Genomic DNA, 26,898 nt, shown 5'->3' on the forward strand with positions numbered 1-26,898 from the left:
TCCCAGTGGAGAGAGAGGGAACCGGCCAGTGCAGGACACAGCGAAGGAGCGGTTCGTTGCTCCAGAGCCTTTCCGTTCACCTTCACACTCCTGGGCCAGACTACACTCAATCATATGACCTACTGAAGAGATAAGTCTTCAGTAAAGACTTAAAGGTGGAGACCGAGTCTGCGTCTCTCACATGGGTAGGCAGACCATTCCATAAAAATGGAGATCTATAGGAGAAAGCCCTGCCTCCAGCTGTTTGCTTAGAAATTCTAGGGACAATTAGGAGGCCTGCGTCTTGTGACCGTAGTGTACGTGTAGGTATGTACGGCAGGATCAACTCGGAAAGATAGGTAGGAGCAAGCCCATGTAACGCTTTGTAAGTTAACAGTAAAACCTTGAAATCAGCCCTTGCCTTAACAGGAAGCCAGTGTAGGGAAGCTAGCACTGGAGTAATATGATCAAGTTTTTTGGTTCTAGTCAGGATTCTAGCAGCTGTATTTAGCACTAACTGAAGTTTATTTAGTGCTTTATCCGGGTAGCCGGAAAGTAGAGCATTGCAGTAGTCTAACCTAGAAGTAACAAAAGCATGGATTAATTTTTCTGCATCATTTTTGGACAGAAAATTTCTGATTTTTGCAATGTTACGTAGATGGAAAAAAGCTGTCCTTGAAACAGTCTTGATATGTTCGTCAAAAGAGAGATCAGGGTCCAGAGTAACGCCGAGGTCCTTCACAGTTTTATTTGAGACGACTTTACAACCATCAAGATTAATTGTCAGATGCAACAGAAGATCTCTTTGTTTCTTGGGACCTAGAACAAGCATCTCTGTTTTGTCCGAGTTTAAAAGTAGAAAAAGTTTGCAACCATCCACTTCCTTATGTCTGAAACACAGGCTTCTAACGAGGGTAATTTGGGGCTTCACCATGTTTCATTGAAATGTACAGCTGTGTGTCATCCACATATCAGTGAAAGTTAACATTATGTTTTCGAATGACATCCCCAAGAGGTAAAATATATAGTGAAAACAATAGTGGTCCTAAAACGGAACCTTCAGGAACACCGAAATGTACAGTTGATTTGTCAGAGGACAAACCATTCACAGAAACTGATATCTTTCCGACAGATAAGATTTAAACCAGGCCAGAACTTGTCCGTGTAGACCAATTTGGGTTTCCAATCTCTCCAAAAGAATGTGGTGATCTATGGTATCAAAGGCAGCACTAAGGTCTAGTAGCACGAGGACAGATGCAGAGCCTCGGTCTGACGCCATTAAAAGGTCATTTACCACCTTCACAAGTGCAGTCTCAGTGCTATGATGGGGTCTAAAACCAGACTGAAGCATTTTGTATACATTGTTTGTCTTCAGGAAGGCAGTGAGTTGCTGCGCAACAGCTTTTTCAAAATGTTTTGAGAGGAATGGAAGATTCGATATAGGCCGATAGTTTATATTTTCTCGGTCAAGTTTTGGCTTTTTCAAGAGAGGCTTTATTACTGCCACTTTTAGTGAGTTTGGTACACATCCGGTGGATAGAGAGCCGTTTATTATGTTCAACATAGGAGGGCCAAGTACATGAAGCAGCTCTTTCAATAGTTTAGTTGGAATAGGATCCAGTATGCAGCTTGAAGGTTTAGAGGCCATGATTATTTTCATAATTGTGTCAAGAGATATAGTACTAAAACACTTAAGTGTCTCTCTTGATCCTAGATCCTGGCAGAGTTGTGCAGACTCAGGACAGCTGAGCTTTGGAGGAATACGCAGATTTAAAGAGGAGTCCGTAATTTGCTTTCTACATGATCATTGATCTTTTCCTTCAAAGAAGTCTGGAATTTATTACTGCTGAAGTTGAACAGCCATCCTCACTTGGGGGAATGCTGCTTTTTAGTTAGCTTTGCGACAAGTATCAAAAATAACATTTTGGCATGTTCTTATTTTCCTCAATTAAGTTGGAAAAAGTAGGATATCGGCAGCAGTGAGGGGCTCTTCGATACTGGCACTCACTCCTCTCGGCTAAGTGGTGTCGGAAGACTTCCAGTGGTGCGTGCGCTAATTTCCGTTCCATTTATACATACCAAGGAAAGCTTGCTTTCAGAGCTCGGGTATTTTTCTGTTATTACAGGGAGCTAGTTTCTTATGACAAATGTTTTTAGTCTTATGGGTGGCAAACTTGCATCTAGGTATTGCGCAAGGTAATATGAGTTTCCTCAGTTAGTGTGCGTTAACTGATTTTTTGTCCTCTGACGTTCCTTGGGTAGGCAGAGGGAGTCTGGAAGGGCATCCAAGGAATCTTTGTGTTGTCTGAGATATTTATAGCACGACTTTTGATGCTCCTTGGGTGGGGGTCTGAGCCAGATTATTTGTTGCCATTTTCAACGTAATTAAAATGGTGGTCCGGATAGTCCAGGATTATGAGAAAACATTAAGATCTACAACATTTATTCCATGGGCAAAACTAGGTCCAGAGTATGAACATTGTGGCAGTGATAGGTCCAGAGACCATTGTTGGACAAAACCCACTGAGTCGTGATGGGCTCCAAAAGCCTTTGGAAGTGGGTCTAGTGGACTTTTCCATGTGAATATTAAAATCACCAAAAATTAGAATATTATCTGACTATGACTACAAGGTCCGATAGGAATTCAGGGAACTCAGTGAGTAACGCTGTATATGGCCCAGGAGGCCTGTTAATACAGTAGCTATAAAAAGTGATTGAGTAGGCTGCCATAGATTTCACATGGACTAGAAGCTCAAAAGCACGAAAACGTCATTTTGTTTTTGTAAATTGAAATTTGCTATCGTATAATTGCTAGCAACACCTCCGCCTTTGCGGGCATGCACCGGGGATATGCCGACCACTAGTTAACAGGAGGTGATCAGGTGCGTGGTGGGAGCGCGTGTTCCATCAGGGCTTAAGCCATGTTTCAGTCAGGTCCAACACATTCAAAGATTGATTGAATCCTCCTATTAGTTCACTCTCGTGAGATATACTCCGTTGAAGTGAGGTATTACTCTCTCAGTAGCCCTATTTTGAGATTGTGAGGTATCACGATCTCTTTCAATAATGGCAGGAATGGAGGAGGTCTTTATCCTAGTGAGATTGCTAAGGCGAACACCGCCATGTTTAGTTTTGCCCAACCTAGGTCGAGGCACAGACACAGTCTCAATGGGGATAGCTGAGCTGACTACACTGACTRTGCTAGTGGCAGACTCCACTAAGCTGGCAGGCTGGCTAACAGCCTGCTGCCTGGCCTGCACCCTATTTCATTGCGGAGCTAGAGGAGTTAGAGCCCTGTCTATGTTGGTAGATAAGATGAGAGCACCCCTCCAGCTAGGATGGAGTCCGTCACTCCTCAGCAGGTCAGGCTTGGTCCTGTTTGTGGGTGAGTCCCAGAAAGAGGGCCAATTATCTACAAATTCTATCTTTTGGGAGGGGCAGAAAACAGTTTTCAACCAGCGATTGAGTTGTGAGACTCTGCTGTAGAGCTCATCACTCCCCCTAACTGGGAGGGGGCCAGAGACAATTACTCGATGCCGACACATCTTTCTAGCTGATTTAGACGCTGAAGCTATGTTGCGCTTGGTGACCTCTGACTGTTTCATCCTAACATCGTTGGTGCCGACGTGGATAACAATATCTCTATACTCTCTACACTCGCCAGTTTTAGCTTTAGCCAGCACCATCTTCAGATTAGCCTTAACGTCGGTAGCCCTGCCCCCTGGTAAACAGTGTATGATCGCTGGGTGATTCGTTTTAAGTCTAATACTGCGGGGAATGGAGTCGCCAACGACTAGGGTTTTCAATTTGTCAGAGCTAATGGTGGGAAGCTTCGGCGTCTCAGACCCCGTAACGGGAGGAGTAGAGACAAGAGAAGACTCGGCCTCAGACTCCGACTCGCTACTTAATGGGGAAAACCGGTTGAAAGTTTCTGTCGGCTGAATGAGCGACACCAGTTGAGCATTCCTACAGCATTTCCCCCCAGAAGCCATGAGAAAGTTGTCCGGCTGCGGGGACTGTGCGGGGGGGATTTATACTACTATCTGTACTTACTGGTGGCACAGACGCTGTTTCATCCTTTCCTACACTGAAATTACCCTTGCCTAACGATTGCGTCTGAAGCTGGGCTTGCAGCACAGCTATCCTCGCCATAAGGCGATCGTTCTCCTGTATATTATGAGTACAGCGACTGCAATTAGAAGGCATCATGTTAATGTTACTACTTAGCTTCGGCTGTTGAAGGTGCTGACGAACCATGTCCAGATAAAGCGTCCGGAGTGAAAAAGTTCAATGAGGGAAAAAGTTGTGAGGGAAAAACAAAAAATATAAACGGTAATTAAAAAGTAAAAACCGTAAAGTTGTCAGCTAGCAAAGTAAGGTTGGCAACAAAATGCACAGCAACACGTCTGCAAGTTCAAGAGGAAGGGACACACAATCAGCCAAACAATTACCATTGTGAGTGTACCCATGAGTTCACCAGTGAAATTGCCAGGGTTAGAGTTTCAAGCATGTTATATTCATTATATTTATATGTTTAGTACACTGACTGACCCATACATTGCAGAGTGTTATTCACCTACCCATAAACAGAACTCCATGATACACAGTCCCCAGCTGAATGTAATGGAAAGCATCTATCTTCATCAGGAGACCATGGGGAGGACAAAACAGTACTGTAAACCCATGGTACCTTGAGATTATATGTTTAAATAAGGTCAGAGCGATATATTAGAGGCATAATTGCTGTATGATGTTTACCTTTTGAATATCATAGTGAAGACCCTATGCAGCGAAGTTTGGGATGTAGTAATATAGGCGGATACCTTCAGGATACTGTCAAACAAGAGCAGAAAATGATCAGTATGTGTTAGTGTATTGGCAGTTAAGTTAGAGCACACAAACCTTGTAGTGCTCGATGAGGAAGTCTGGCAGTGTTATAGATCATATTGTTGAGGGCGTTGGAGTAGAAGGCCATGGTGTAGTCATAGTCAAACCCATAGATGTCCACCTCCGCCAGGCTGACCTCATTGTTTGCATAGATAGTGGAGGTGTTGAGCAGGTTACACACACATCTGGTGGGATCAGGTCTGGGGAGAGACGGCACAGAGACATATTAGAGAGACAACATAGTAGACTGATACTGTGTTTAGGATATCTCAATCAGCATCAGAGATTACATAAACAGTGTTCCTTCTGGGCCTCCCGAGTGGCGCAGCGGCGCCACTACAGCCCCAGGTTCGATCCCAGTCTGTGTCACAGCCGACCGTGACTGGGAGACCCATGAGGCGGCGCACAATTAGCCCAGCATTGTCCGGGTTAGGGGAGGGTTTGGCCGGCCGGGATTTCCTTGTCCCATCGTGCTCTAGTGTCTCCTTGTGGTGGGCCAAGCTCCTGCAAGCTGACTTTGGTCGACAGTTGTATGGTATTTCCTCCGACACATTGGTGCAGCTGGCTTCCGGGTTAAGCGAGCAGTGTGTCAAGAAGCGGTGCGGCTTGGTAGGGTCGTGTTACGGAGGACGCTTGGCTCTCAACCTTCCCACTCCCGATTCCATACGGGAGTTGCAGCGATGGGACAAGATATCACGAAAAAGGGGTACAAGTATCCTTGCACAAGATATAGTCGCGGCACAAATCTAAGGTTGCTACCCAAGCAAGCTCGTCGTTCGTTCTATCGGTTCGGTTGCCAGAGACTTGACCCAGTCGTTCAGTCTTTTGTTCTGCATCTATGGATGTGTGTTAGTCGTTCGTTCTAAATGTTCCATTGCCATAAAGGCTGGCAACATTCTTCTCCCTTGCTTGCTAGCCAACTACGGCTAATTTACAGTCACGTCAAAAAGTGCAGCCAGAATAACAGCAAAGTAGCTGCATTTGCATAAACTGTTTTCTAGTGACATTTATTTGGATACATGCATAACAATGAGCTAATGAGGCACGATTTCACCTGGCATAGAAAATGTTCTCACTCGTCAGGACACTGTTGTTCAGAGGAGCTAACAAACACCTCAGCTAACACAATATCTTCAAACTGAAGCTGGAAAGACTGCAAACTAGCTGCACTTTGATTCATTTAACATTTCTTTGTATATATCCATACAAATGATGCCAGCTGATTCATGATATCTACTGGCTGAGAAACGCTGCCTGCCTGTCAGATTACTTGTTAGATATTACTGCATGGTCGGAACTAGAAGCACAAGAATTTCACTACACTTGCATTAACATCTGCTAACCATGTGTATGTGACAAATAAAATGTGATTTGTCTCGTCCCGACTCCCAACATGTTCATTACTATGGGACAGCTGGAGATCAAATTTGAATATTGAAACAATGTAGCAAATGTCGGAGACAGACAGCAAGGTTTATATAAATCTCAGCTATTGAAAACTAAATGTTAGTCTAAAAGAAATGTGAGATAATGTCTAGATGCTTTTTATAGTGGAGATCAAAGTTTATAAAGTGCCTGGCTGAGCTGATGAGACAGTGGATTGCACAGTCAGATGGAACAGAGTAAATAGACATTTTATTTAGCCAGTGGTAACTTGTGGAATAGACACCAGCTGGAATGCAGTTTTAACCAATCAGCAATCAGGATTAGTCCCACCATTTGTATAAATGTAAATAGACCTTTGCCCTATATGGATCTGTGCCATTTACTTTGAACTGGACTGTGTTTACAGCGGTGGTCGTGAGTAGATGGGCTTTTTTTGTTTTTTAGATGAAAGCAAGAGCTGCATGTAGCAAAATGTGCACATTTTGTTCATACCCTTTGCTAGTTAGTGAGTTATTAGCCCAGTTATTGTTTTTGATGGTAGGCCTACATTATGATCAAATATCCCCATTAGCCTACCTGGCCACTGTCAAAACTGTAACTTAAAGCAGGTAGAGCCTCAGTGTTTACAGTCAACGTGCTCTGGAAGTTGCACAGAATTTTCAAAGACCTGAAATTTGCTCAGTGCCAAATGGAACAACGGACATAACTACAGCTTTATACGATTTAAGGACTTACATTTTCAGTACTAATCAGTTTGAGGTGCTGCCAACCGGAGTGCACAATGACTATGTACCTGAAGCAAAGAACAAAGTTTAGGCAAGCAACAACAGGATTACAGGGAATCATATGGGGTAAGACATTTCAAATACTGTACAGGATTTGAAGAGGCAAATTTACTTTTGCCCACACACAAAAATAAAAAGCAGAATGTGTTTATAAGATAGATCACTGGACCAAAAAGATTAGCAAAATTACTGACTTATTTTGTGTGAATTGTAAGGATTTCAACAATGCATCTTTTTTTTGTGCTCCCTGTTATTCCTGAGCAATCATATCAGTTACACAGCAAACACAGACTCAGATTAAAAAGACCCCCCACATTCTGAAATTGCATTTATATCCCCCCCCCCCCCGTTTTATAATTGGAATGTGACACAAAACGAAGCAACATTGTACTTTAGGCCCATGTGGAAGCCTCCGAGCGGTCGGGTAGGCTGTTTAGTGTTCATCCTAAATGATCATTTAAAAAAAATATATATATTCCCCCCCACTTCTAAAACCAAAGTAGCACCCCTGGGTTTTGCTGTGTGTGTGCTGACATGATGCTATAATCTAGTGACCAGCCAATGAAACAAAATATGCAATCATATGGCTAGTGGGTAAATGAGAAAGTGTGTCAGAGACCAGACCATAGTCCTGAGGTTGTTTTGATATTCCCTGGATGAGTGTTGGTTTCAACAATTTCATTTTCTCAGAACAAGACTAATGACTGACAGGACTGCCATCCAGCTGTCATGTTTGACCCACTTTCAAACCTAAAGATGAACTGTTACAGCACWAGTCTAGAAGAGGATGAACTGATACGATCCTTGTGCATATTGTCTTCAACCGACAGATGACAAAACTCACATCAGTAGCTGATGGGGAGTACTGAATCCTTCCCCATCAGCACCCAAATGGCTCTAGTTGCACATTGTAAGCAATGTATGTCACCATAAGTGGATGCACATTACAAATGATGTGAATCCCTTAAAGTTTAGCCTACCTGACAGAGCGTGATAGGGGGATTTCTGACAAAGGACAACTAAGTTCACGCTACCACTTATCGTTTCATCTCATTACAACGTGCCCATAGGTATGTCCTATGATCTGCTTTTGGGTCGGTGGAGGAGTACGATCGGCCGGACATGGCTCCTTGGGACGCTTCTTGCCTCCAACCTAATGTCTGAGCGGCAGGTGTTGAGGAAGCAGCAGGTAAAGGTATCGCTGCCGACCTGTAATTTAATTCACAGCTTTGATCTTTACATTTCTTCTCTCCATTAGTTCAACCATTTTCCTAAATGCACGGCCCAGTGCGGTATCCACTTTTTTGCAGGTTATTCTAAGAAAAAAACGTCAGAACCAATGCATWCAAATATACCGGTATTGTTTACAATTACTATAAAAAGGAACTTCAATGAATTTGCTGGCTGATTACAAATAATACTTTTTTCTGCTGATATAACAGGTTTAACTTCACTCTACGCACCCGGTATAGGGAGAAGGGCCTGGAGTTAATTGAACCAATCACAATAAGTTGGGCAAATCCAACGGAGTAGATACAATGTAACAAATGAAACGTCAAATAAATTGGACACAACTTGCTTCAAAAGATGTATTGCCTCAACTTTTGACTTGCCATATTAGGGGAAGGATCTTGAAGTATTAATCATAAAGGCAAAGAAAACACACAGTAAGATTATTATGTCATCAACCCAACAATTACTGACAGTGGTGTTGCTTTATTCTCCATCACACAATAAGTCGTTCACAGGTCAACAAAATTAACTTACTTTACATACACAGAAATTGATGTGGATTATTTGGGCATATTAGGTTCTATCGACAAATAAAATGAATGTACTAATTAATTTTGTCCACACATACAGACGTATGATGATCAGTTACATTTACACAACACCTACCTGTACAAACACATTTGTGAAAGAGTGAGAAGGGGGGGAGGGGGGGTTTAAGGACAAAGAAAATGTACAAACTACAACAAGTACCAAAGAGCCTATTAGTTTCCCGAAAAGCTAAACAAAACTCCATAATCATATAAAAAAATTAACTACACATCTCATCCCTACAACAGTGTTCAACATATTTAAAAAGGTGATTTAGTCTAAACATTAAATGACTGGAGCAAGAGGAAAACCAAGGCACTGTTTTCAACATTGGAACCCCCAATTAGCATGATGTATTGACCTTCACTAAACACAGCACGGAAACCCACCTGGACCAAGTTGATTTGAGCCTGTTTTTTTTCTTATATTTAAATTATAAAACAAATTGCCAAATCACTAAGGCTACTAGATATAAAGGTGGATGTGCCCCACCGTGGACCCTGCACTGTAGGAGGCTGGCAGTGTGGTCCAGTAGGGACAATGTATTAGACCACGACCACTGCAACCCTGCTGCCAGGAGACGAGGGGGAAATTAAATAGTTAGAATCCATAGAAATATAATTAAACAGATGTCTGTTCTCGTAATTCTATTTCTATGGAACCGTCAGCCTTTGAGGCACTCCTTACTCAGATCCTGGAAAACAGCAGTCTGCAGGGCCTTCAGTCTCAGAGCTATCTGCATAGTTTGAAAATAAGCATGCCCGTCAAATATCTCCCATCTTTTTGTTAGCTAGTTCATTCAACTGTGATATAAACCTGAGGTGCTGAGGGTACAGATGAATAATTTCCATCAGTGATATTGATCGCCTGACTGAAGGGCATGGCTGGTAGGCCAAAGCCAAACAGTCGGGTAAGTCACAGGACGAAGAGAAGGATTTAACAGTTACCGCCAGTAGAAGATGCAGAGCTAAAGAAATAAATAAACCTCAAAACACGAGAGAGACAGGACTCTTCAGTGTGCATTTAGTATTTCAATTATGATTAGTAAGGCTGCTGTGTTTTAAAATGCCCATGAAACCAAAACGGCACACCTATTCCCTACCTATTGCACTAGTTTCCACCAAATCGACATGAGCCCAGGTCAAAAGTAGTGCACAATATACAGTAGGGTGCCATTTCAGATGCAGCCATAGAGGTCAGGCTATGCAGCAGTTGTCCAGGGGGGATGCTGTCTGACACTAGAAGAACGTTGCCAGACAGACTTCGGCATGTTGCCAGGCTAAACGTCTTCACTAGTGTCAAAAAACTATGCAGCAGCATCAAAATGTAATATATTTGCATAAATATACATCAACAGCAGGAGAACACAGCAGGACAGGGTTTTCAGTTTGAAAGAAAGGGTAAATAATACTGTGAAGGTCAGAAAAACAGTCCTTTACTTCATAACATTATAAATAAAATCAGAGTATGTTTTCTTCTTTAACTCTCCTTTCCTGGTTGCATGCAGGTAGGCATCTTGGGTCCATACAGAGGGTAGGAAGACGGAAAGGGCAGCCAGTTCACTGGGTCTGATGAGTAGAGTGGAAAGGTCTGGGAGCTGACTCAGGAGGTGTGGGATGAAGAGGATGTGTTTGGAGGAATGAYGACTTCAGGAGGAAGGGAAGGCGTTTGTTTCAGGAGGTGGACATGGAGAACACGGTTCTTGTGGAGGACTGGGGGGTTGGGGTGATCGTGACGACTGACTGGTTTTACCGCTGCAGACACAGGGGGAGACAGAGACATAAAAAGGAAATTTAGTAATAAACCGAAGGACCAAAACAAACTGAAAAAGGATACTGTCACTGATCCACACAGCACAACAATTAGTTAAGACAACAGGTTAAAAAAGAGTAAGTATTAACAAGAGGTTATGAGACTATGTGGTGCCATCAGGAGACAATCAATGTATTTTGCTTGTCTACTTTCTCTAACTTGGGCAACATTCTTGAGCACTTATGCTGATAAAACTCTAAAGTGTCATTGGTTGTGTGAGCGTGATCCTCTGAGCTGTGAACTACGAGCCCTGGCTGGTTGTGGGTGAGGAGGATCACTGGTGCCCCTATAACTAGGCCTACTCTTTGATTCTGAGCCTGGGGCCCGTCTGGTCCTACTGGACTGACTTGGGAGAGAGAGGGGAGCTGCTGTAAGGCACCTTGGGGTTGGAGAAGAATTGGAAGATCTTGTGGACAYCACCTCTGAAGAACTTGATTTGTAAACAACGTTTTGTTGTTTTCTATGAACAGAAACCTCCAAGGTTGGCTTCAACACTGGCTTAACAGTGCCTTGTGGGTCTAATACGTTGACAGAAGGGATAAAGAGAGACCTGGTAGAGGCCAGATTCTCTATCGATCTGGAATAGGAAGACTTTACTCTGGAGGCAGAGGACGAGGAGCACAAAGTGTGATTGGTGAAAAAGGTGCCTTCACGATTAGGGCCTGAAGCCCCTCTGGCACCCCTTACAAGAGCCCTCCCAAAGACTACACTATCCAGGGAGCTGGAAGACCCTCTACAGGAGTCAGACTGGGTGTCATCCTGTTCCTCCCAAAGACGCAACCCTGCTCGGAACACATCAGTGACACTACGACTTCTAATGAACGTGGCATCCCTGGGGAGCTTGGCTGCTCTGCGTGGTCGGGAAGTGGTACGGGTAGAGGAGGAAGGGGTATATATAGGAGGAAGAGGGTCAGGATGGAAGGAAGTAGTGGTGGAGGAAGACCGGGTTCTTACAGGGCTGGTGTGGAGGCTGCGGGTAAGGGCTCGGAAGTGGTGGCTGGCGGTGCTGGACACAGGGTTGGGGACTGGGCTGGAGCGGGGGCTGTTCCTGCTCCGTACGGGGCTGTTACGTCGGGGGCTCCGGCCCGTTTTGGTGCCCAGCTCCTTAGCCCTGGCGCGGCGAGGGCTGTTGCCGAGGCCGTGGGGGGACAGAGGGGCCTCCAGGTCCTCAAGGCGCTGGGTCAGGGCCAGCTTCTGCTGGATGGCCATGCGGAGCAGGGAGTTCAGGGTCTTCTTCTCATCCTCAGCCGCTGCTAGCTGCCTYTGCATCTCATCCAGCTGGGTRACATACTGGTCACACCTGGAGACACATGCATGTTAGAGCAACACAATCACACACATTTAGTAGACATGTTAGACAGATAAAATGTATACAAACTGTACACACATAGAAAACATTATCTGAATAATGTATTGCTCATCATCTCAACAGCTATGACAAACACACAGAGGAAAATGACAGCCATTTATAAGACAAGACAGACAGTAAGATCACATGGGACAAACCCAAGAGAAGAGAGAAACCCAAGAAAATACAAAGAAAGCAACGTTTAATTTCTGAATTAGTTGAATAATAGTTTGAGTTTCTGAGTGTGAGGCACTCTATATTACCACATGATGGCACCATTACAAAACATTTCCCAAAWCAAATTTCAGTCAAGGTCTCTGGACGTAGCAACAGACTGTAGGCTTCTGCCGCACCCTGCATTAGAGGGCCTTTCAAACACCAGGCTTAATCAAATGGCAGCTCATTTAATGCCTAGTGAAGAGACAGAGCTTAATGTCTTTCCAGGAAAAAAAGCATATACAGAGAAAATACTCCTTTCCTTAAAAGCCCTTCAGAGCTTGCAGTACTGAACAATCGCTAAATTAACATCCCTCTAATAGTAACACACAGATACATTAAAAACAACGCATCCACATGTGGAATCACTACAGTAACAGTAGCTACAGTATTCAATACCGTACAGAACTGTGCAAGCAACGACAACAGACACGATCACAAATAACAAATGCCTTTGTTCGGCCACACACTAGTTTAGGACATACATGCCAACACTGAAAAACACATCTGCCTGCCAATAAACAGAGTATCACACGTGAGGCAGGCTCTGCACATGTTAACTCGGTGTCAGTCCACTCTTGGTTGCTAGCAGCTTTCCCTACAGAGACTGTTGGAGGTGGGGTAGAGGGGGAGAAGGGGCCATTACGTGGAGTCTCCCTGACCCGACAGACAGGTCGGTCCAGGCTGAGGCTCCAAACAGAGCAGTAGCACGTGAGTGCTAACCTGCACGTGAGGAGAGGGATTGTGGCAGACTGCAGAGGGGTAATCTGATTAGATGACACTGTAGTGGCGGAAGCTCTAGCATGCATCCCAAATAGCACCCTCTTCCCTATTTAGTGCACTATTTTTGACCAGGGTCCTTAGGGCTCTGCTCAAAAGTAGAGCACTATTTAGGGAACGGGTTCCATTTGGGTCGCATCCAAGCTCTAGTCTACCATGTCATGGAATGTCTGACTGTCTCATCTAAACATGAGCCACAGGAGCACAAACATGACGATTAGCTGCTTAAAGTTGGAGAACAATTAGTTCCACTGGAGTGTCTACTGTCCACTGCTAGGTGTAGATCTGCTCACAGCAGCAGAGGGAGGCTAGTCTGTGGATGTGCAGCAGTGTAGAAAATAGGCCTGGAACGCTAATCTCAGAGTAGGCCTAACACAGGAATTTGGACATCATGCAATATGTATATTTTTGATTGCAGCACATCAGCAATTGACGCACACAACTGAAATCCTTTTTGTGTGTGYTTTCCTCAGACTTAAAATACAGTGTATTCACTTGTGATGCTGATTTCTGTTTTTAAATTGTCAAACAAATAGAGGTTACTGTAGTCCTCCAACTCAGGTTTCTAGATTGCTGTTATTCTTGGTGATTGGGAATATAAAAAGGACAGTATATAAATGACTGTACCGGCTGGCGAACATCACCCTCAGTGAGGAGAAGGTGGCAGCGTCCTCCTTCAGGGCCTTAAGCTCGTTCCTCAGCTTCACCATGGTCTCAGACACCATGCTCTTCTCTGTCTCGTACTTGGTCTTCAGGTTGCTCAGAGCCAACTCTGCTGTCTGGAATAGAAACATTAGGATTCATTGTTACAGCTGGGGAAAATACATCAAGTACATAACAGATGGCAAAGTTGACCTCTCATCTGTTAGTGCAATGTAAAAAAAAAAAAAGTTAAAAAAAGAAAAGAAAAAGGCAGATKGGACATATTTTTAGCAATGAAAATACCAACCCTTTATTTAAACAGAAACAAGAAATACAGCATCGACCCTGTCAAAGCAAATTACCAACAATTAACTGGTAAATATCTTAATTCTAAAGTGAAAGCGTATGCCCTGTTTACTGTAAGTCGCTCTGGAGTGTCTGGTAAATGACTAAAAAGTAAATAAAGGCCATATTTACATAACTGTGCTAGAAGGGAACAAAGGTTAACCACATGTTTTATGATAGTAATTTATTAAAACATCATAGTTGTCTGAATCTTTGTGGCAGTGGCATAAAAGAGCGCCAGACATCTGAATTCAGAGGCTAACCCGTGACAGAGAGGCTCGCCTAATCGAGCAGAGATTAGCCTTAGAGTTTGTGTGTGTGTGTGTGAGACAGCGGGAAAGAGGAGAGAAGAGAGAGACCGTGAAGGGGTTGACAGAAGAAGGTCAGCCAGGGCTGGAGGCGTACAGAGTAGAGGGGGAGGAAGGAGCAGTGTACTGGAAGATCTCCGAGGAAGACGTCATCATACTCCATCTCTGACTCTACACAGTCTACACTCAGACCGTCCAATCATGTCTCACCTACCCCTTCACCCCTCTTTTTAGGGAATATMATTTGTTTTTCATCGAAAAATATATATAGATCACAAACAAATATGAGACAATTGAACGAGGAACATCCCCTCCAGGCAGACTGATGGTTCTAGCAGTCAGAAGACAGACCTTACTGGTGTTGCTATGGGTCAGATACCCAAGGCTTTATCGACAAGCCAAGAAAACAGAACAGGATACAAAAAAATAGAAAGACCAGAGGAAAAGTCTGATTGGATGTTCAGTTGTTATCGAGTCAGGACATTATCTAGTGACTTTGGTCTGAGGATTACAGGTCATGGACACATCAGTCAGCCCCAGACCCTCAATGAAAAAATAAGATTAAACTTATTTTCAAGACAAAAATAGAACTACACCTCATTGGTGACCATTTGGTAAGACCAATTATGATAGTCATGTCTGTACATCTTGTTACACAGTAAGTGACCCATCTGAGGCTGATGGTTGTGTGTGTCGTGTGTGTGCGTGTTCAACTTGACGTGTCCATTGCATGACCTTGTTTGTTGTAGTTCGTTACCTGTTTGTTGGCTTTGAGGACAGTCCTGAGAGTGGCGATCTGTTCTCTCTTGGTGCTGAGGAGAGACTTGAGCTTCAGCACCTCCTCCGTGAGGGCCTCACTTTCCAGCTCTCCTCCACAGCTGATCCCTCCCGAATAGGGCAGCATGCCCCGGTGGCGACACAGGTCCACCGCCACCTGAGGGAAACAGGCATGACGAGTGCTTATTGCCTTAGTGACGTTATTCAGCATACTTTCAGTTTCACTGACATGATGGACCACTCAGGAAACACCTGTGTCTGAATAGGTCTTTCCACCGAACTAAAGCAATGTAAAAATTATCCAAAATATCTCTCATATGTAGTATTAGTAGTCTACTACACTACAGTTCCCAGATATCTACTTCCCAAATAATACCAAGCGCCAGACATTCTGCTTAACAGCTTTCTGAAAGAAGCCAAATAATACATTTTGTACCGTGGGACCAGAATTCAGCACGGCATACTATGACAACCTCTTAAGGATCCAACCCTTGYTTTCAATTTTCGCCTAAAATGACATACCCAAATCTAACTGCCTATAGCTCAGGACCTGAAGCAAGGATATGCATATTCTTGGTACCATTTGAAAGGAAACACTTTGTGGGAATGTGAAATGAATGTAGGAGACTATAACACATTAGATCTGGTAAAAGATAAAAGAAAAAAAAACGTGTGTTTATTAATGAACCCTCCATTAAATATGTATGTTTAGTGGAAGACAATATGGCGGCGGCACTCGTACCTGGAGGTGTTTGATTTGGCAGCGGATGACAGCCACCAGGTTACGTACGTTGGAGGGGTCCCTGAAGTCCAGCGTGGGGGAGCCAGGGCAGACTGGGGTGGGGGAGGAGCAGCGTGTYGAGGGGGAGTTGTCACGGGAGTCCTGGGGAGTACCAGGCCTACTGTCTCCATCTCCTCCATGCACTGCTTTCGCAAACAACTCGTTGGAGCGGCGCTTGTTACGTCCGTGATGGGGGTGCAGGTGGTTGGACCTCCCTCCACTCCCCCCTGACTGGCCCCTGGCCCCGTCGCGGTAGTAGTCCAGGGTGACGCGTTTGGGCGTGAGGTTGTTGCACACACAGATGTGGTGGTAGAGGTTGGCCAGCTCCTCAGAGAAGGCCAGCAGCTCCTCCTGTGCCACGCTGAGATGACCCTCAGAATCAGTAGCCACTTTCCTCGTCGCTCCGATCTCCTTCTCCAGCTCGCTGATGCGCTCCTGGTCCTGCCGGCTGGACTTGATGCACTGGCGGATCTTCTCAGCCAGCTCATGGGCCTCTCCCCTCCACCGCTCCTTCTCCTGCCGGCAGCGCTGCTCCAGGGCTGAGTAACGTTTCCCCGCCTGGGACAGCTCCTCACGCAGCTTCAGCAGCTCCTCRCCGGCCGCCTTCATCCGGGCCTCCAGCACCTCAGTGCTCTTTACGTCCAGCTCATAGTCGTAGTCATCCGCACCGTTCTCCAGGGTCCTGCTGCTGCCGTCCCCCCGGTCACCTGCTGCCTTCCCCTGGGGCAGGATGTGTTTCTGCAGCTGCACGGCCTCCAGCTGCTGGGTCAGGGAGCCCACCTTGTCTTCCTGCTCACTGAAGGCCTGCTGGGACAGCTCCAACTGCCTCTGGAGGTCCTGGACCGTGTTGGCCAGACCAGTCTTATCCCTCTCAGCCTAGAGAAAGAGAGGAACATAAAAAAGGACTGAAAACCATTGCTTAATTATTTATTTGGCTTCATACTGCTAAATATACACTACCGGTCCAAACTTTTAGAACAGCTACTCATTCAAGGGTTCTTCTTTATTTTTCCTATTTTCTACATTGTATAATAATAGTGAAGACATCAAAACTATTAAATAACACATATGGAATCATGTAGTAATCAAAAAAGTGTTCAACAAATCAACAAATATTTTACAGCTTTGCACACTTGGCATTCTCTCATTCTTGCCATAATATGGACTTGGTCTTTTACCAAATAGGGCTATCTTCTGTATACCACCCCTACCTTGTCACAACACAACTGATTGGCTCAAACACCAAGGAAAGAAATTCCACAAATTAACTTAAGAATGCACACCTGTTAATTGAAATGCATTCCAGATGACTACCTCATGAAGCTGGTTGAGAGAATGCCAAGAGTGTGCAAAGCTGTCATCAAGGCAAAGGGAGGCTATTTGAAGAATCACAAATATAAAATATATTTACATTTGTTTAACACTTTTTTGGTTACTACATGATTCCTTCCAGATGTTATTTCATAGTTTTGATGTCTTCACTACTATTCTACAATGTAGAAAACAGTAAAAATAAAGAAAAACCATTGAATGAGTAGGTGTTCTAAAACGTTTGACTGGTAGTGTATAATAGATGGAATTACATATTTTCCAGTTATTTAAAAGTGCCACTTTGATCCAAAACCATTGCTTAAAACAGGTATTTGCTTCATAGATTGCTAAATGTATAGTAAAAGCAAAACATGGCAGTTTCCTGACAGATTATTTACTGTACTGTACCAAGAATTCAGGCGACTGCACTGAACAACACATTCAGCACCAGACAAGTGATGTCAGTTATATATTTCAGCAGGTTGATATTTCTTCTCAGTGAGACAAGAGATGTTCTCTCAGACGGTTAACATACATTTCGCCCTGGAGTGCCTTTTCATCTAACTAATTTATTATTTATGTAGTGGAGCAGCACTGGCTCAACCCACTCAAGTACTCTTATAACACCTGCTGGGCCTGCGGTGAGCAACAGCAATACCAACCTCCAGCTAAGTGCATTATACATTTACACAGTGCTGGACTTGAGCAGGAACTCACTGGAACTTACAGGCACCTCACATTTTCTAGTGGTCGAGTCCCTGCACCCCTTACAGAATATTAGCTCAAATGCATTGCACTCATTGTTTATATTTTATAAATAAACAATACCGGCACTCAAAATGAGTGCAAGCACCTATTTCAGTACAAGTCAAGCACTGCATTTATTTACATAATGGAAATAGTTGACCAACGGCAACAAGAGTTCGGAGCAGAGCTATAGGAATGTGTAGGAAAGACTGAGCAGAGCTATAGGAATGTGTAGGAAAGACTGAGCAGAGCTATAGGAATGTGTAGGAAAGACTGAGGCAGAGCTATAGGAATGTGTAGGAAAGACTGAGCAGAGCTATAGGAATGTGTAGGAAAGACTGAGCAGAGCTATAGGAATGTGTAGGAAAGACTGAGCAGAGCTATAGGAATGTGTAGGAAAGACTGAGCAGAGCTATAGGAATGTGTAGGAAAGAACTGAGCAGAGCTATGGAATGTGTAGAAAGACTGAGCAGAGCTATAGGAATGTGTAGGAAAGACTGAGCAGAGCTATAGGAATGTGTAGGAAAGACTGAGCAGAGCTATAGGAATGTGTAGGAAAGTGCCAATTTAATGTGCAATACGGCCTTTGTTGAGCCATTTGAACCTTTACTGTCAGTAGAGTCACGAGAGAGACTCATTGAGTGATCCAATTCTATTTGTAGCAGGATGTGGTCTATAGCCGGAAACAGCAAACATAGCAGGCCTGCCTCTCAGCCATGCAAAACTAACCTGCCTGAAACCTTCATAATCTCATAGAAAGTACAAGCCCAAAGGACAAGTAGCATAATTAGAGCAGAGCTAAATCTAGGCATTGACACATGGTCTACAGACCATGTCTGTTTCAATGTGGTTGCATTTAAACAATTCTTCACTGAAAKAAAATGTAAACAGATGATTCCTTGAAGTGAGTTAGTATACATTACATACAGAATGTGCCTGCTAAACATAATAATTCGAAATCCCTTCTCCAGGCTGCCAATCGTCGTGCTCTGAAGCACCTCTCACTCACAAGGCTCTCTCAAATATCTAAATTCTTATTAGCCAATGCCCGTCACGTGATCGGGTCCTTCTCACAGGCATCACAGCTCCGAAGCAGGCTACAAGTGAAGACAGAAATCGGGACGCAACTGCACGCATCCCTCTTATTGAATTCCTAGGTACATATTGAAGATGTTAGAAAAACTGTCCACATATACTGTGTCAGCCAACAAGATGAGTAGGCCTAATGAACAGCAAAAGCACTAGCCTTTGTCAATATACTATCCCCATAGTACAAAAGTTGACCTATTCTATTGGTCAGCTTGTCCTGTGCGAGAAATAAATATTCCAAACATACTCTGGGACAGTTGTGGGACGCGATTGATTCGACATTCATACAACCACCATACATCAAAAAATATTTTCTAAGAAATGAGGCTGATGCAACAGATCCGAACGTTTAGCTTAAAAATGTTTGATTAACTATTAGTCTATTTCTTCACATTATAAGCGCTGCGATGTGCACACGGCAGTACACTATTAGCGTGAATGCTCCAAAATGCAATTAGCGGTAAAACACCATTCTCAAAAGTGCACCGCAAATGCGAGCGGTTTCATATGACAGAGAGTAAAATATCCTTCAGAAATGTAGAATGATCTAAAGACAACAAGCATGGGTTGTTAATATGACTAGGATTGTGTCTTGGGTTGCTGGACATGAAAGAACGTTGCGAACATGAGAGAATTACTGGTTTCGATGGCTTATGAGAAAGTGTTCATAAAAAAATCCCCTTAACAATCCTATGGTCGAAACATGGTAAGACATACCTCATGAAATTACAAAAAAATAGCAGGTTTAAACAATTACATTTATGGTTAATCGCTTCAAAATGTTGACTGCCTCCGCTCAGATTGCAAGGTGGGCGATGTTGCAGTGAGCAACAGGCATTGGCCTTTCGGAACGAACATGGCTCAAGTATGTCGACAGAATCAAGCCTTTAGATATTAATAATGATCCTACATTATATTTCTCAAACATGACTGGCGTTTAGTGTATATGCAGTTGAAGTCGGAAGTACACGTACACCTTAGACAAATACATTTAAACTCAGTTTTTCACAATTACTGACATTTAATCCCTGTCTTAAATCAGTTAGGATCACCACTTAATTTTAAGAATATGAAATGTCAGAAGAGAGAATAATTTATTTCAGCTTTTATTTCTTTCATCACATTCCCAGTGGGTCAGAAGTTTACATACACTCAATTAGTATTTGGTAGCATTGCCTTTAATTTGTTTAACTTGGGTCAAACGTTTCAGGTAGCCTTCTACAAGCTTCCCACAATAAGTTGGGTGAATTTTGTCCCATTCCTCCTGACAGAGCTGGTGTAACTGAGTCAGGTTTGTAGGCCTCCTTACTCGCACACGCTTTTTCAGTTCTACCCACAAATGTTCTATAGGATTGAGATCAGGGCTTTGTGATGGCCACTCCAATACCTTGACTTTGTCCTTAAGCCATTTTGCCACAACTTCGGAAGTATGCTTGGGGGTCATTGTCCATTTGGAAGACCCATTTGCGACCAAGCTTTAACTTCCTGACGGATGTCTTGAGATGTTGCTTCACTATATCCACATAATTTTCCTGCCTCAATGCCAACTAGTGCACCAGTTCCTCATGCACCAGTCCCTCATGCAGTAAAGCATCCCCACAACATGATGCTGCCACCCCCGTGCTTCACGGTTGGGATGGTGTTCTTCGGCTTGCAAGCCTCCTCCTTTTCCCTCCAAATATAACGATGTTCATTATGGCCAAACAGTTCTATTTTTGTTTCATCAGACCAGAGGACATTTCTCCAAAAAGTACAATCTTTGTCCCCATGTGCAGTTGCAAACCATAGTCAGTTTTTTTTAATGGCGGTTTTGGAGCAGTGGCTTCTTCCTTGCTGAGCGGCCTTTCAGGTAATGTCGATATAGGACTCGTTTTACTGTGGATATAGATACTTTTGTACGCGTTTCCTCCAGCATCTTCACAAGGTCCTTTACTGCTGTTCTGAGATTGATTTGCACTTTTCGCACCAAAGTACGTTCATCTCTAGGAGACAGAATGCGTCTCCTTCCTGAGCAGTATGACGGCTGCGTGGTCCCATGGTGTTTATACTTGCGTACTATTGTTTGTACAGAGGAACGAGGTACCTTCAGGCGTTTGGAAATTGCTCCCAAGGATGAACCAGACTTGTGAAGGTCTACAATTTTTTTTCTGAGGTATTGGCTGATTTCTTTTGATTTTCCCATGATGTCAAGCAAAGAGGCACTGAGTTTGAAGGTAGGCCTTGAAATACATCCACAGGTACACCTCCAATTGACTCAAATGATGTCAATTAMCCTATCAGAAGCTTCTAAAGCCATGACAATTTTCTGGAATTTTCCAAGCTGTTTAAAGGCACAGTCAACTTAGTGTAAGTAAACTTCTGACCCACTGGAATTGTGATACAAGTAAAATAATCTGTCTGTAAACAATTGTTAAAATTTACTTCTGTCATGCACAAAGTAGATGTCCTAACCGACTTGCCAAAACTATAGTTTGTTAACAAGAAATGTGTGGAGTGGTTGAAAAACTAGTTTTAATGACTCCAACCTAAGTGTGTGTATGTATGAATGTATGTATGTATGTATGTATGTATGTATGTATGTATGTATGTATGTATGTATGTATGTATGTATGTATGTATGTATACACACACACTTTCAAGCACCTCCATGTCAGCATCGCTCTGGACATGACAGGCTGTAGCCAATACGCATTGGCTAACACCTACACGTAGGCTAATTATTTATGTACATTAACATACACTTACAGTATGTTTTCTTAAAGGAATAGCTAGTGTTTGTCAGTTTTCAAAAAAAAAATTAATTGGCTATTTTGGTTAATGGCCTTGGTGCCCTAGTAGATGGCCTCTGTGACCTGAAATATATATTTTATTTCACCAGGTAAGATGACTGAGAAAACATTCATATTTACAGCAACGACCTGGAGGATATTTACAGGGCAGAGGGGGGTATGAAAGAGACAATTGGAAGCTGTGCATAATTAGATGGCCATGATGGTATAAGGGGCCAGATTGGGAATTTAGATTCCCAATCTAACACCCATACTCTTACAATAAGTGCCATGGGATCTTTAGTGACCACAAAGAGTCAGGACACCTGTTTAACGCCCCACCTGAAAGATTGGGCACGTCTTGAAGGCCAAATGGCCCTGCCCCTAAAATCATGAAATTCTAGGCCTGCATAAAGTAATTTAATGGAATCTCTGTGGATATGAGCATGTTGTTTACCTGCATGAGCTGCTGTTTGAGCTTCTGGCTGTCTGAGAGGTGCAGCTCACTGAGAAGGTCAGACACCAGGCCAGGGGCAGGCCTCAGGAACACATCACTGTTCCTGGGGGTGGAGAAGCGCTGGACGTGCCCGTTTGCCTTGGGGTTAGGATTAGTAGGAGCGCAACCAGACCCTGGGCCATTGTTGTAACCGCTGTCCTGGTCGTGCTCCTGGTCCTCAGAGCTCCTCTGGCCCCCTCCGCTGTCGCCACTGTCATCCAGCTGCTCCAGGTGCAGCTCCAGGTTGCCCACAGAGTCGAAGGGGTTGAGGGCCAGGGCCGAGAGCTCCCTCCTCAGGCTGTTCTTCTGCTCCCTCTCCTCTTTCAGGGCCTCCAGGGCCTCGTCCAGTTGATGCTCAGCGATCTCCCTCAGCCGCGCCGCCTCCTCCAGCTGGGCCCGGAGAACCTCATCCTGCTCCTCTTTGTGGGTGAGCTCCAGCTTCACCGCCTCAAACTCCACCTGCAGATGACAAGAGAGGGGGCATGTGAGGACAGAGACTCAGAGAGAGTAGGCCTGAGTATGTTAACACTGTGGGAGTAGTGTTTTGAATGTTCCGGACAAATTTTCCTTAAGGAACAATAAAAGTGAATCTTATCTTGTCATGTCTGTTGGGTGGTACTGGACTAGGAATATGTAACTGTAAAATGCATAGATTATTATTACTCTTGACCATAAAACACCGACAGGAATGTTCTACATCAGTTACTTATGGCTGGCAGTTGGTAAAATATTTTAAAACCTTTTTAATAATTGATCTGCACTACTTGGCCAACTCATGAGTAAACTGACAAACGAGTTAGCAGAGTTTACGTCACATTTACAGTAGGCCTACGCGTGACCAGGATGAGAATCTTATCTCTTCTGATTATTCACTGAGAAGTCCCACTGGAGCGATGCCATTGTCTCACATCAACTGAGAGGACTCCCCAACAATGAGTGTGGGTCAAGACAGATTGACAGGGGAAAACACAGTCAAGGCACTGTCAGCCAAACTCAGAACATACACCAGACAAGGCTAGCCCTTATTCATGAACCACTGGGAAAGAATCCTCAGATACTAAACCCAGCAGGAGATGGAGACTCAAATGGACAGGAAGAATAGAAACCAACCAACCACAGAATGATCTGGAACCTGCTATTGTCCATTAAGAAATAAACACATTCCTACTGTTTGGTATGACATGGCACATTTTTCAGCGGTTACACAAGGTTCTGAGTAAATCTGGGTATGCATTCCATGACCCTTTTGGGAAGAGTAGGAGTATTCTGGCCCAAGTCCCAAACTGGCTGTTGATGGGAGACCAGGGTTTGGACAAGTTCAGCTATATTCTCCGTTTCAAAAGATGTTCTTCAAACTGAACACGGCTCTGTTGTGTTACCCGAGTGTTGATTACATAGAAATAGAATGAATAGAATGGGCTTGGAAGCTCTAACCCAGTCAATTTGACTGGTAAACTCATGGGTACGCTCGCAATACTCATGTCATAATAAGGAATTCCCCTCGACCACGCCCACAAACATTCTTTCCCATTGACCTCCCAGTGTAAAAGAACCAACTTTGCTGTTCATTTTTGGTTATACAAAAATGACAAAACATACCAAAAAGCTGCTGTGTTGTTCCATGTACATGTAACCAGGTSAAAAAACCCACGTAGGGAAATGGAGCCTGCGAGAAGAGAAGATGCTTCAGGCAATTCGGCACTGGAGAGCGGGGACCCAGTGTCCAAGCAGACTACACATAGCTATTGTGTGTGTGTGGAAAATATTTCAAATCACAGGTAAAGACATTTAACTTGTTTAGAATAGTTTGTTTGAAACACCACTCACTACTTGTAGCTGTATAGTCTGTTTGTGATGTTGGTCTTGGCAAACAATGTTCCGGTCTGTAGCTCGCTAGCACTCACGTAGCTGCTAACACCATCATGAAAAGGGGCAAAAGGGAAGCCCTTCAATATTATGTTTTTCTAAGTAGTGAGAATGCCCAGGAGCAAGCAATGTTGAAAAGTAATTTTTAGACATGTTGCACTTTTCTTAAATGTCGTTTCAAAATTGACTAAAACAAGCAGACCAGAAAATTGTGAGCCAATGGTATAACCTAGGTAACCACAGGTTGTTTTCCCCACAGGCCCGCAGGGCCGCAATGTTCTATCTAATACCGACTGGGATTATGGCTGCCTGGTATTGTGATGGAATCATTTCCAGGGTATTTTGGAATGTTCTATACATTGATACTGGTTTGCCATGCTAATAAAGTAGAATGTTCCTTCAAATGATGCTAACTGATGTGACTCATGCAATGGAATGTCTTTTTTGTAATGTCAGTTGAGTTGACTCAACAAATCACAGCACAGATTGAAGGGTACACTTCCTGCTTTTACTTCCTGGCATTGTTACACTCAAAATGGCTGCCAGTCCACCCGATATGTCATCATTATCCCATTCCCACCATTTTTTTTTTTACATTGCTATGGGCACAGCCAAACAATGGAAGTGATGGATTCGACTTCAGCTTTACTTCCATACTGCAGCTCGCTGGTGGTAAACTTGCCAGAGTAAATTATTTTAAAGAGTCAATTTATAGAGTATAAAAGTCAAGTAAACAAGTGTACAAGTGCAATTTTATATTTATTTCATTCAAGTTCACTAACGTTAGCTAGACTTACTAGTAGGCTAGTTCTGTTGTGATAATAATGCTAGTTGTGTTGGGCCATCCACCAATCCAATAACTACAACAATAACTGTAATAATAAACTACAGGCTAAATAACTTCAAAACATTGGTGAGCATCCACACTAGAGTAAAGTTTATCATTCTACAGTCCTACACCAGTCAATCAACTGATCAACGCATCCTATGGCAATCTGCCTATTGTGGTAACAAGACCATTCATGAGGTCTAAAGCACAAATACTGGTTCAGACCATTCAGGGTTTTCATGGTGTTTTCATTGTCATAGTGACAACTGCAAATAATACTTCAATGTATCTGACAGATCTGGCTAATTCATCTATATGGGCCAAATGATGATGATCCACACTTCTTCGAAAATATATATAATAATCTATTGAGCTCACAAGCAACTAATTAATATATTATGGTGGGAGATTATAATACGGTTTTAAGTACCTCAATGGATCACAAAAGAAATCACACTACAAACTATCACCCTCAAGCACTTAAGCAGATCACGAAGATCATGGATACAATAGAACTAGTGGATATATGGAGGCTGAAAACCCCTGACCTAGGGAGATATACATGGAGGAGGCTTAATCAAGCTAGCCGTCTTGATTACTTCCTAGTCTCGTTCTTGCTGGCATCAAAAGTTTAAAAAGTATTAATAGGAGACCGAATGCGATCAAACCATCTAATTGGCTTCCATATAATTCTTACAGAATTTCCACGTAGAAGGGGATATTGCATGACAATTTGTTCTTAACTAAGACAAAATAATTCAGAATGGACTTTTTTTGCACAACATAGGTACAGCAGATCCCCTTATTGTATGGGACACTTAAAATGTACTTTTAGAGGCCATTCAATACAATACTCATCATTAAAACAAAATCAGTTTAGGTCAAAAGAGATTAGACTAATAAAGGAAATAGAGGAAGTAACAGTGCAGGTAGATGGTAATGGRAACTGTACTAGCGGCACAAAATAGGTTAGAGGAAAAACAAAGAAATGGAGGTACTTATTCAAGAATGATTAAGTGTAATTTATTACAAAAATAAAGGAAATTGGATGGAAAATTGAAAACTTTTTAAAATCTTCAACAGAAATGCTACCAAAAATAATTTGCAGAAAGTCGTTAAATTGAGTCATTCATGAGTCACCAAATTATATTATGAAAGAGGAAGCAAAATATTTTCTGCATGTTTTCTTTTCAGTCTCCATTTCCACTGAATGATGTTAACTAAGGATTTCTTTCGTAATAATAATGTAAATTGAACAAATTTACAGAAAGACCTGTGTGAAGGCCAATTTACAGAAGAGGAACTTTGAAAATATTTGATTGCCTCAGTCTGAAAAAACACCAGGGCTTGATGGTATACCAGTATCAGACCTTTTTTGATGTACTCAAAGATCCATTATTAGCATGTTTTAATTACTCCTACACAAATGGTAGACTTTCAGGTAGTCAACAAGGTCTGATTTCATTACTACTAAAACAGGACCCAGGTGGTAAGTATAAAGATCCAGTCTATTTAAAAAACTGAAGGCCTGTAACACGTCAATAATGTGATGCGAAAATCCTGGCGAAATGCATAGTGCACAGAATAAAAAAGGTTTTATCAGATATTGTTCATCCTGATCAGACAGGTTTTATTTACATGTAAATTATCTCCAATATATCRTCCATGAAAACAATTGGACATTATGAAATATCAAAGACTCCAGGCCTGGTCTTCGAAGCAGATTTTGAAAAGGTGATAAAGTATGACTAGAATTTATATATAAATGCCTGGATTACTTTAATTTCGGTGAATCTTTTATACAATGGGTTAAAGTTATGTACAGCGACCCCAGATGTAAAATAGTAAATAATGGTTACTTCTCAGAAAGTATTGACTCCTTTTAAGAGGAGTAAAAATAGGCTGTCCGTTGTCTCCATATCTAT

General features: G+C 43.0%; 1 protein-coding gene and 1 pseudogene across 2 annotated transcripts in view; both read right to left on the reverse strand.

Annotated features, from left to right (window-relative positions):
* Window positions 1–8,221, reverse strand: part of LOC111966952 (5'-nucleotidase domain-containing protein 2-like) — a 32,631-nt pseudogene extending 24,410 nt beyond the window's left edge.
* A 484-nt stretch (window positions 8,222–8,705) lies between these two features.
* The window catches only part of LOC111966630 (protein bicaudal D homolog 2), a 43,438-nt gene continuing 25,245 nt past the window's right edge, over window positions 8,706–26,898 (reverse strand). For both annotated transcript variants that reach the window (XM_023991457.2, XM_023991458.2), the window contains exons 5-10: window positions 22,240–22,737; window positions 15,829–16,743; window positions 15,067–15,243; window positions 13,642–13,793; window positions 11,625–11,970; window positions 8,706–10,612 (exon numbers count right to left, since the gene is read on the reverse strand). In XM_023991457.2, coding sequence (XP_023847225.1) covers window positions 10,607–10,612; window positions 11,625–11,970; window positions 13,642–13,793; window positions 15,067–15,243; window positions 15,829–16,743; window positions 22,240–22,737 — 2,094 coding nt within the window. In that variant the 3' untranslated portion in view covers window positions 8,706–10,606. The remainder of the gene's footprint in view (window positions 10,613–11,624; window positions 11,971–13,641; window positions 13,794–15,066; window positions 15,244–15,828; window positions 16,744–22,239; window positions 22,738–26,898) is intronic.

This window comes from Salvelinus sp. IW2-2015, linkage group LG7 (assembly GCF_002910315.2).
Source record: "Salvelinus sp. IW2-2015 linkage group LG7, ASM291031v2, whole genome shotgun sequence".
NCBI classification, from domain to species: domain Eukaryota; kingdom Metazoa; phylum Chordata; class Actinopteri; order Salmoniformes; family Salmonidae; genus Salvelinus; species Salvelinus sp. IW2-2015.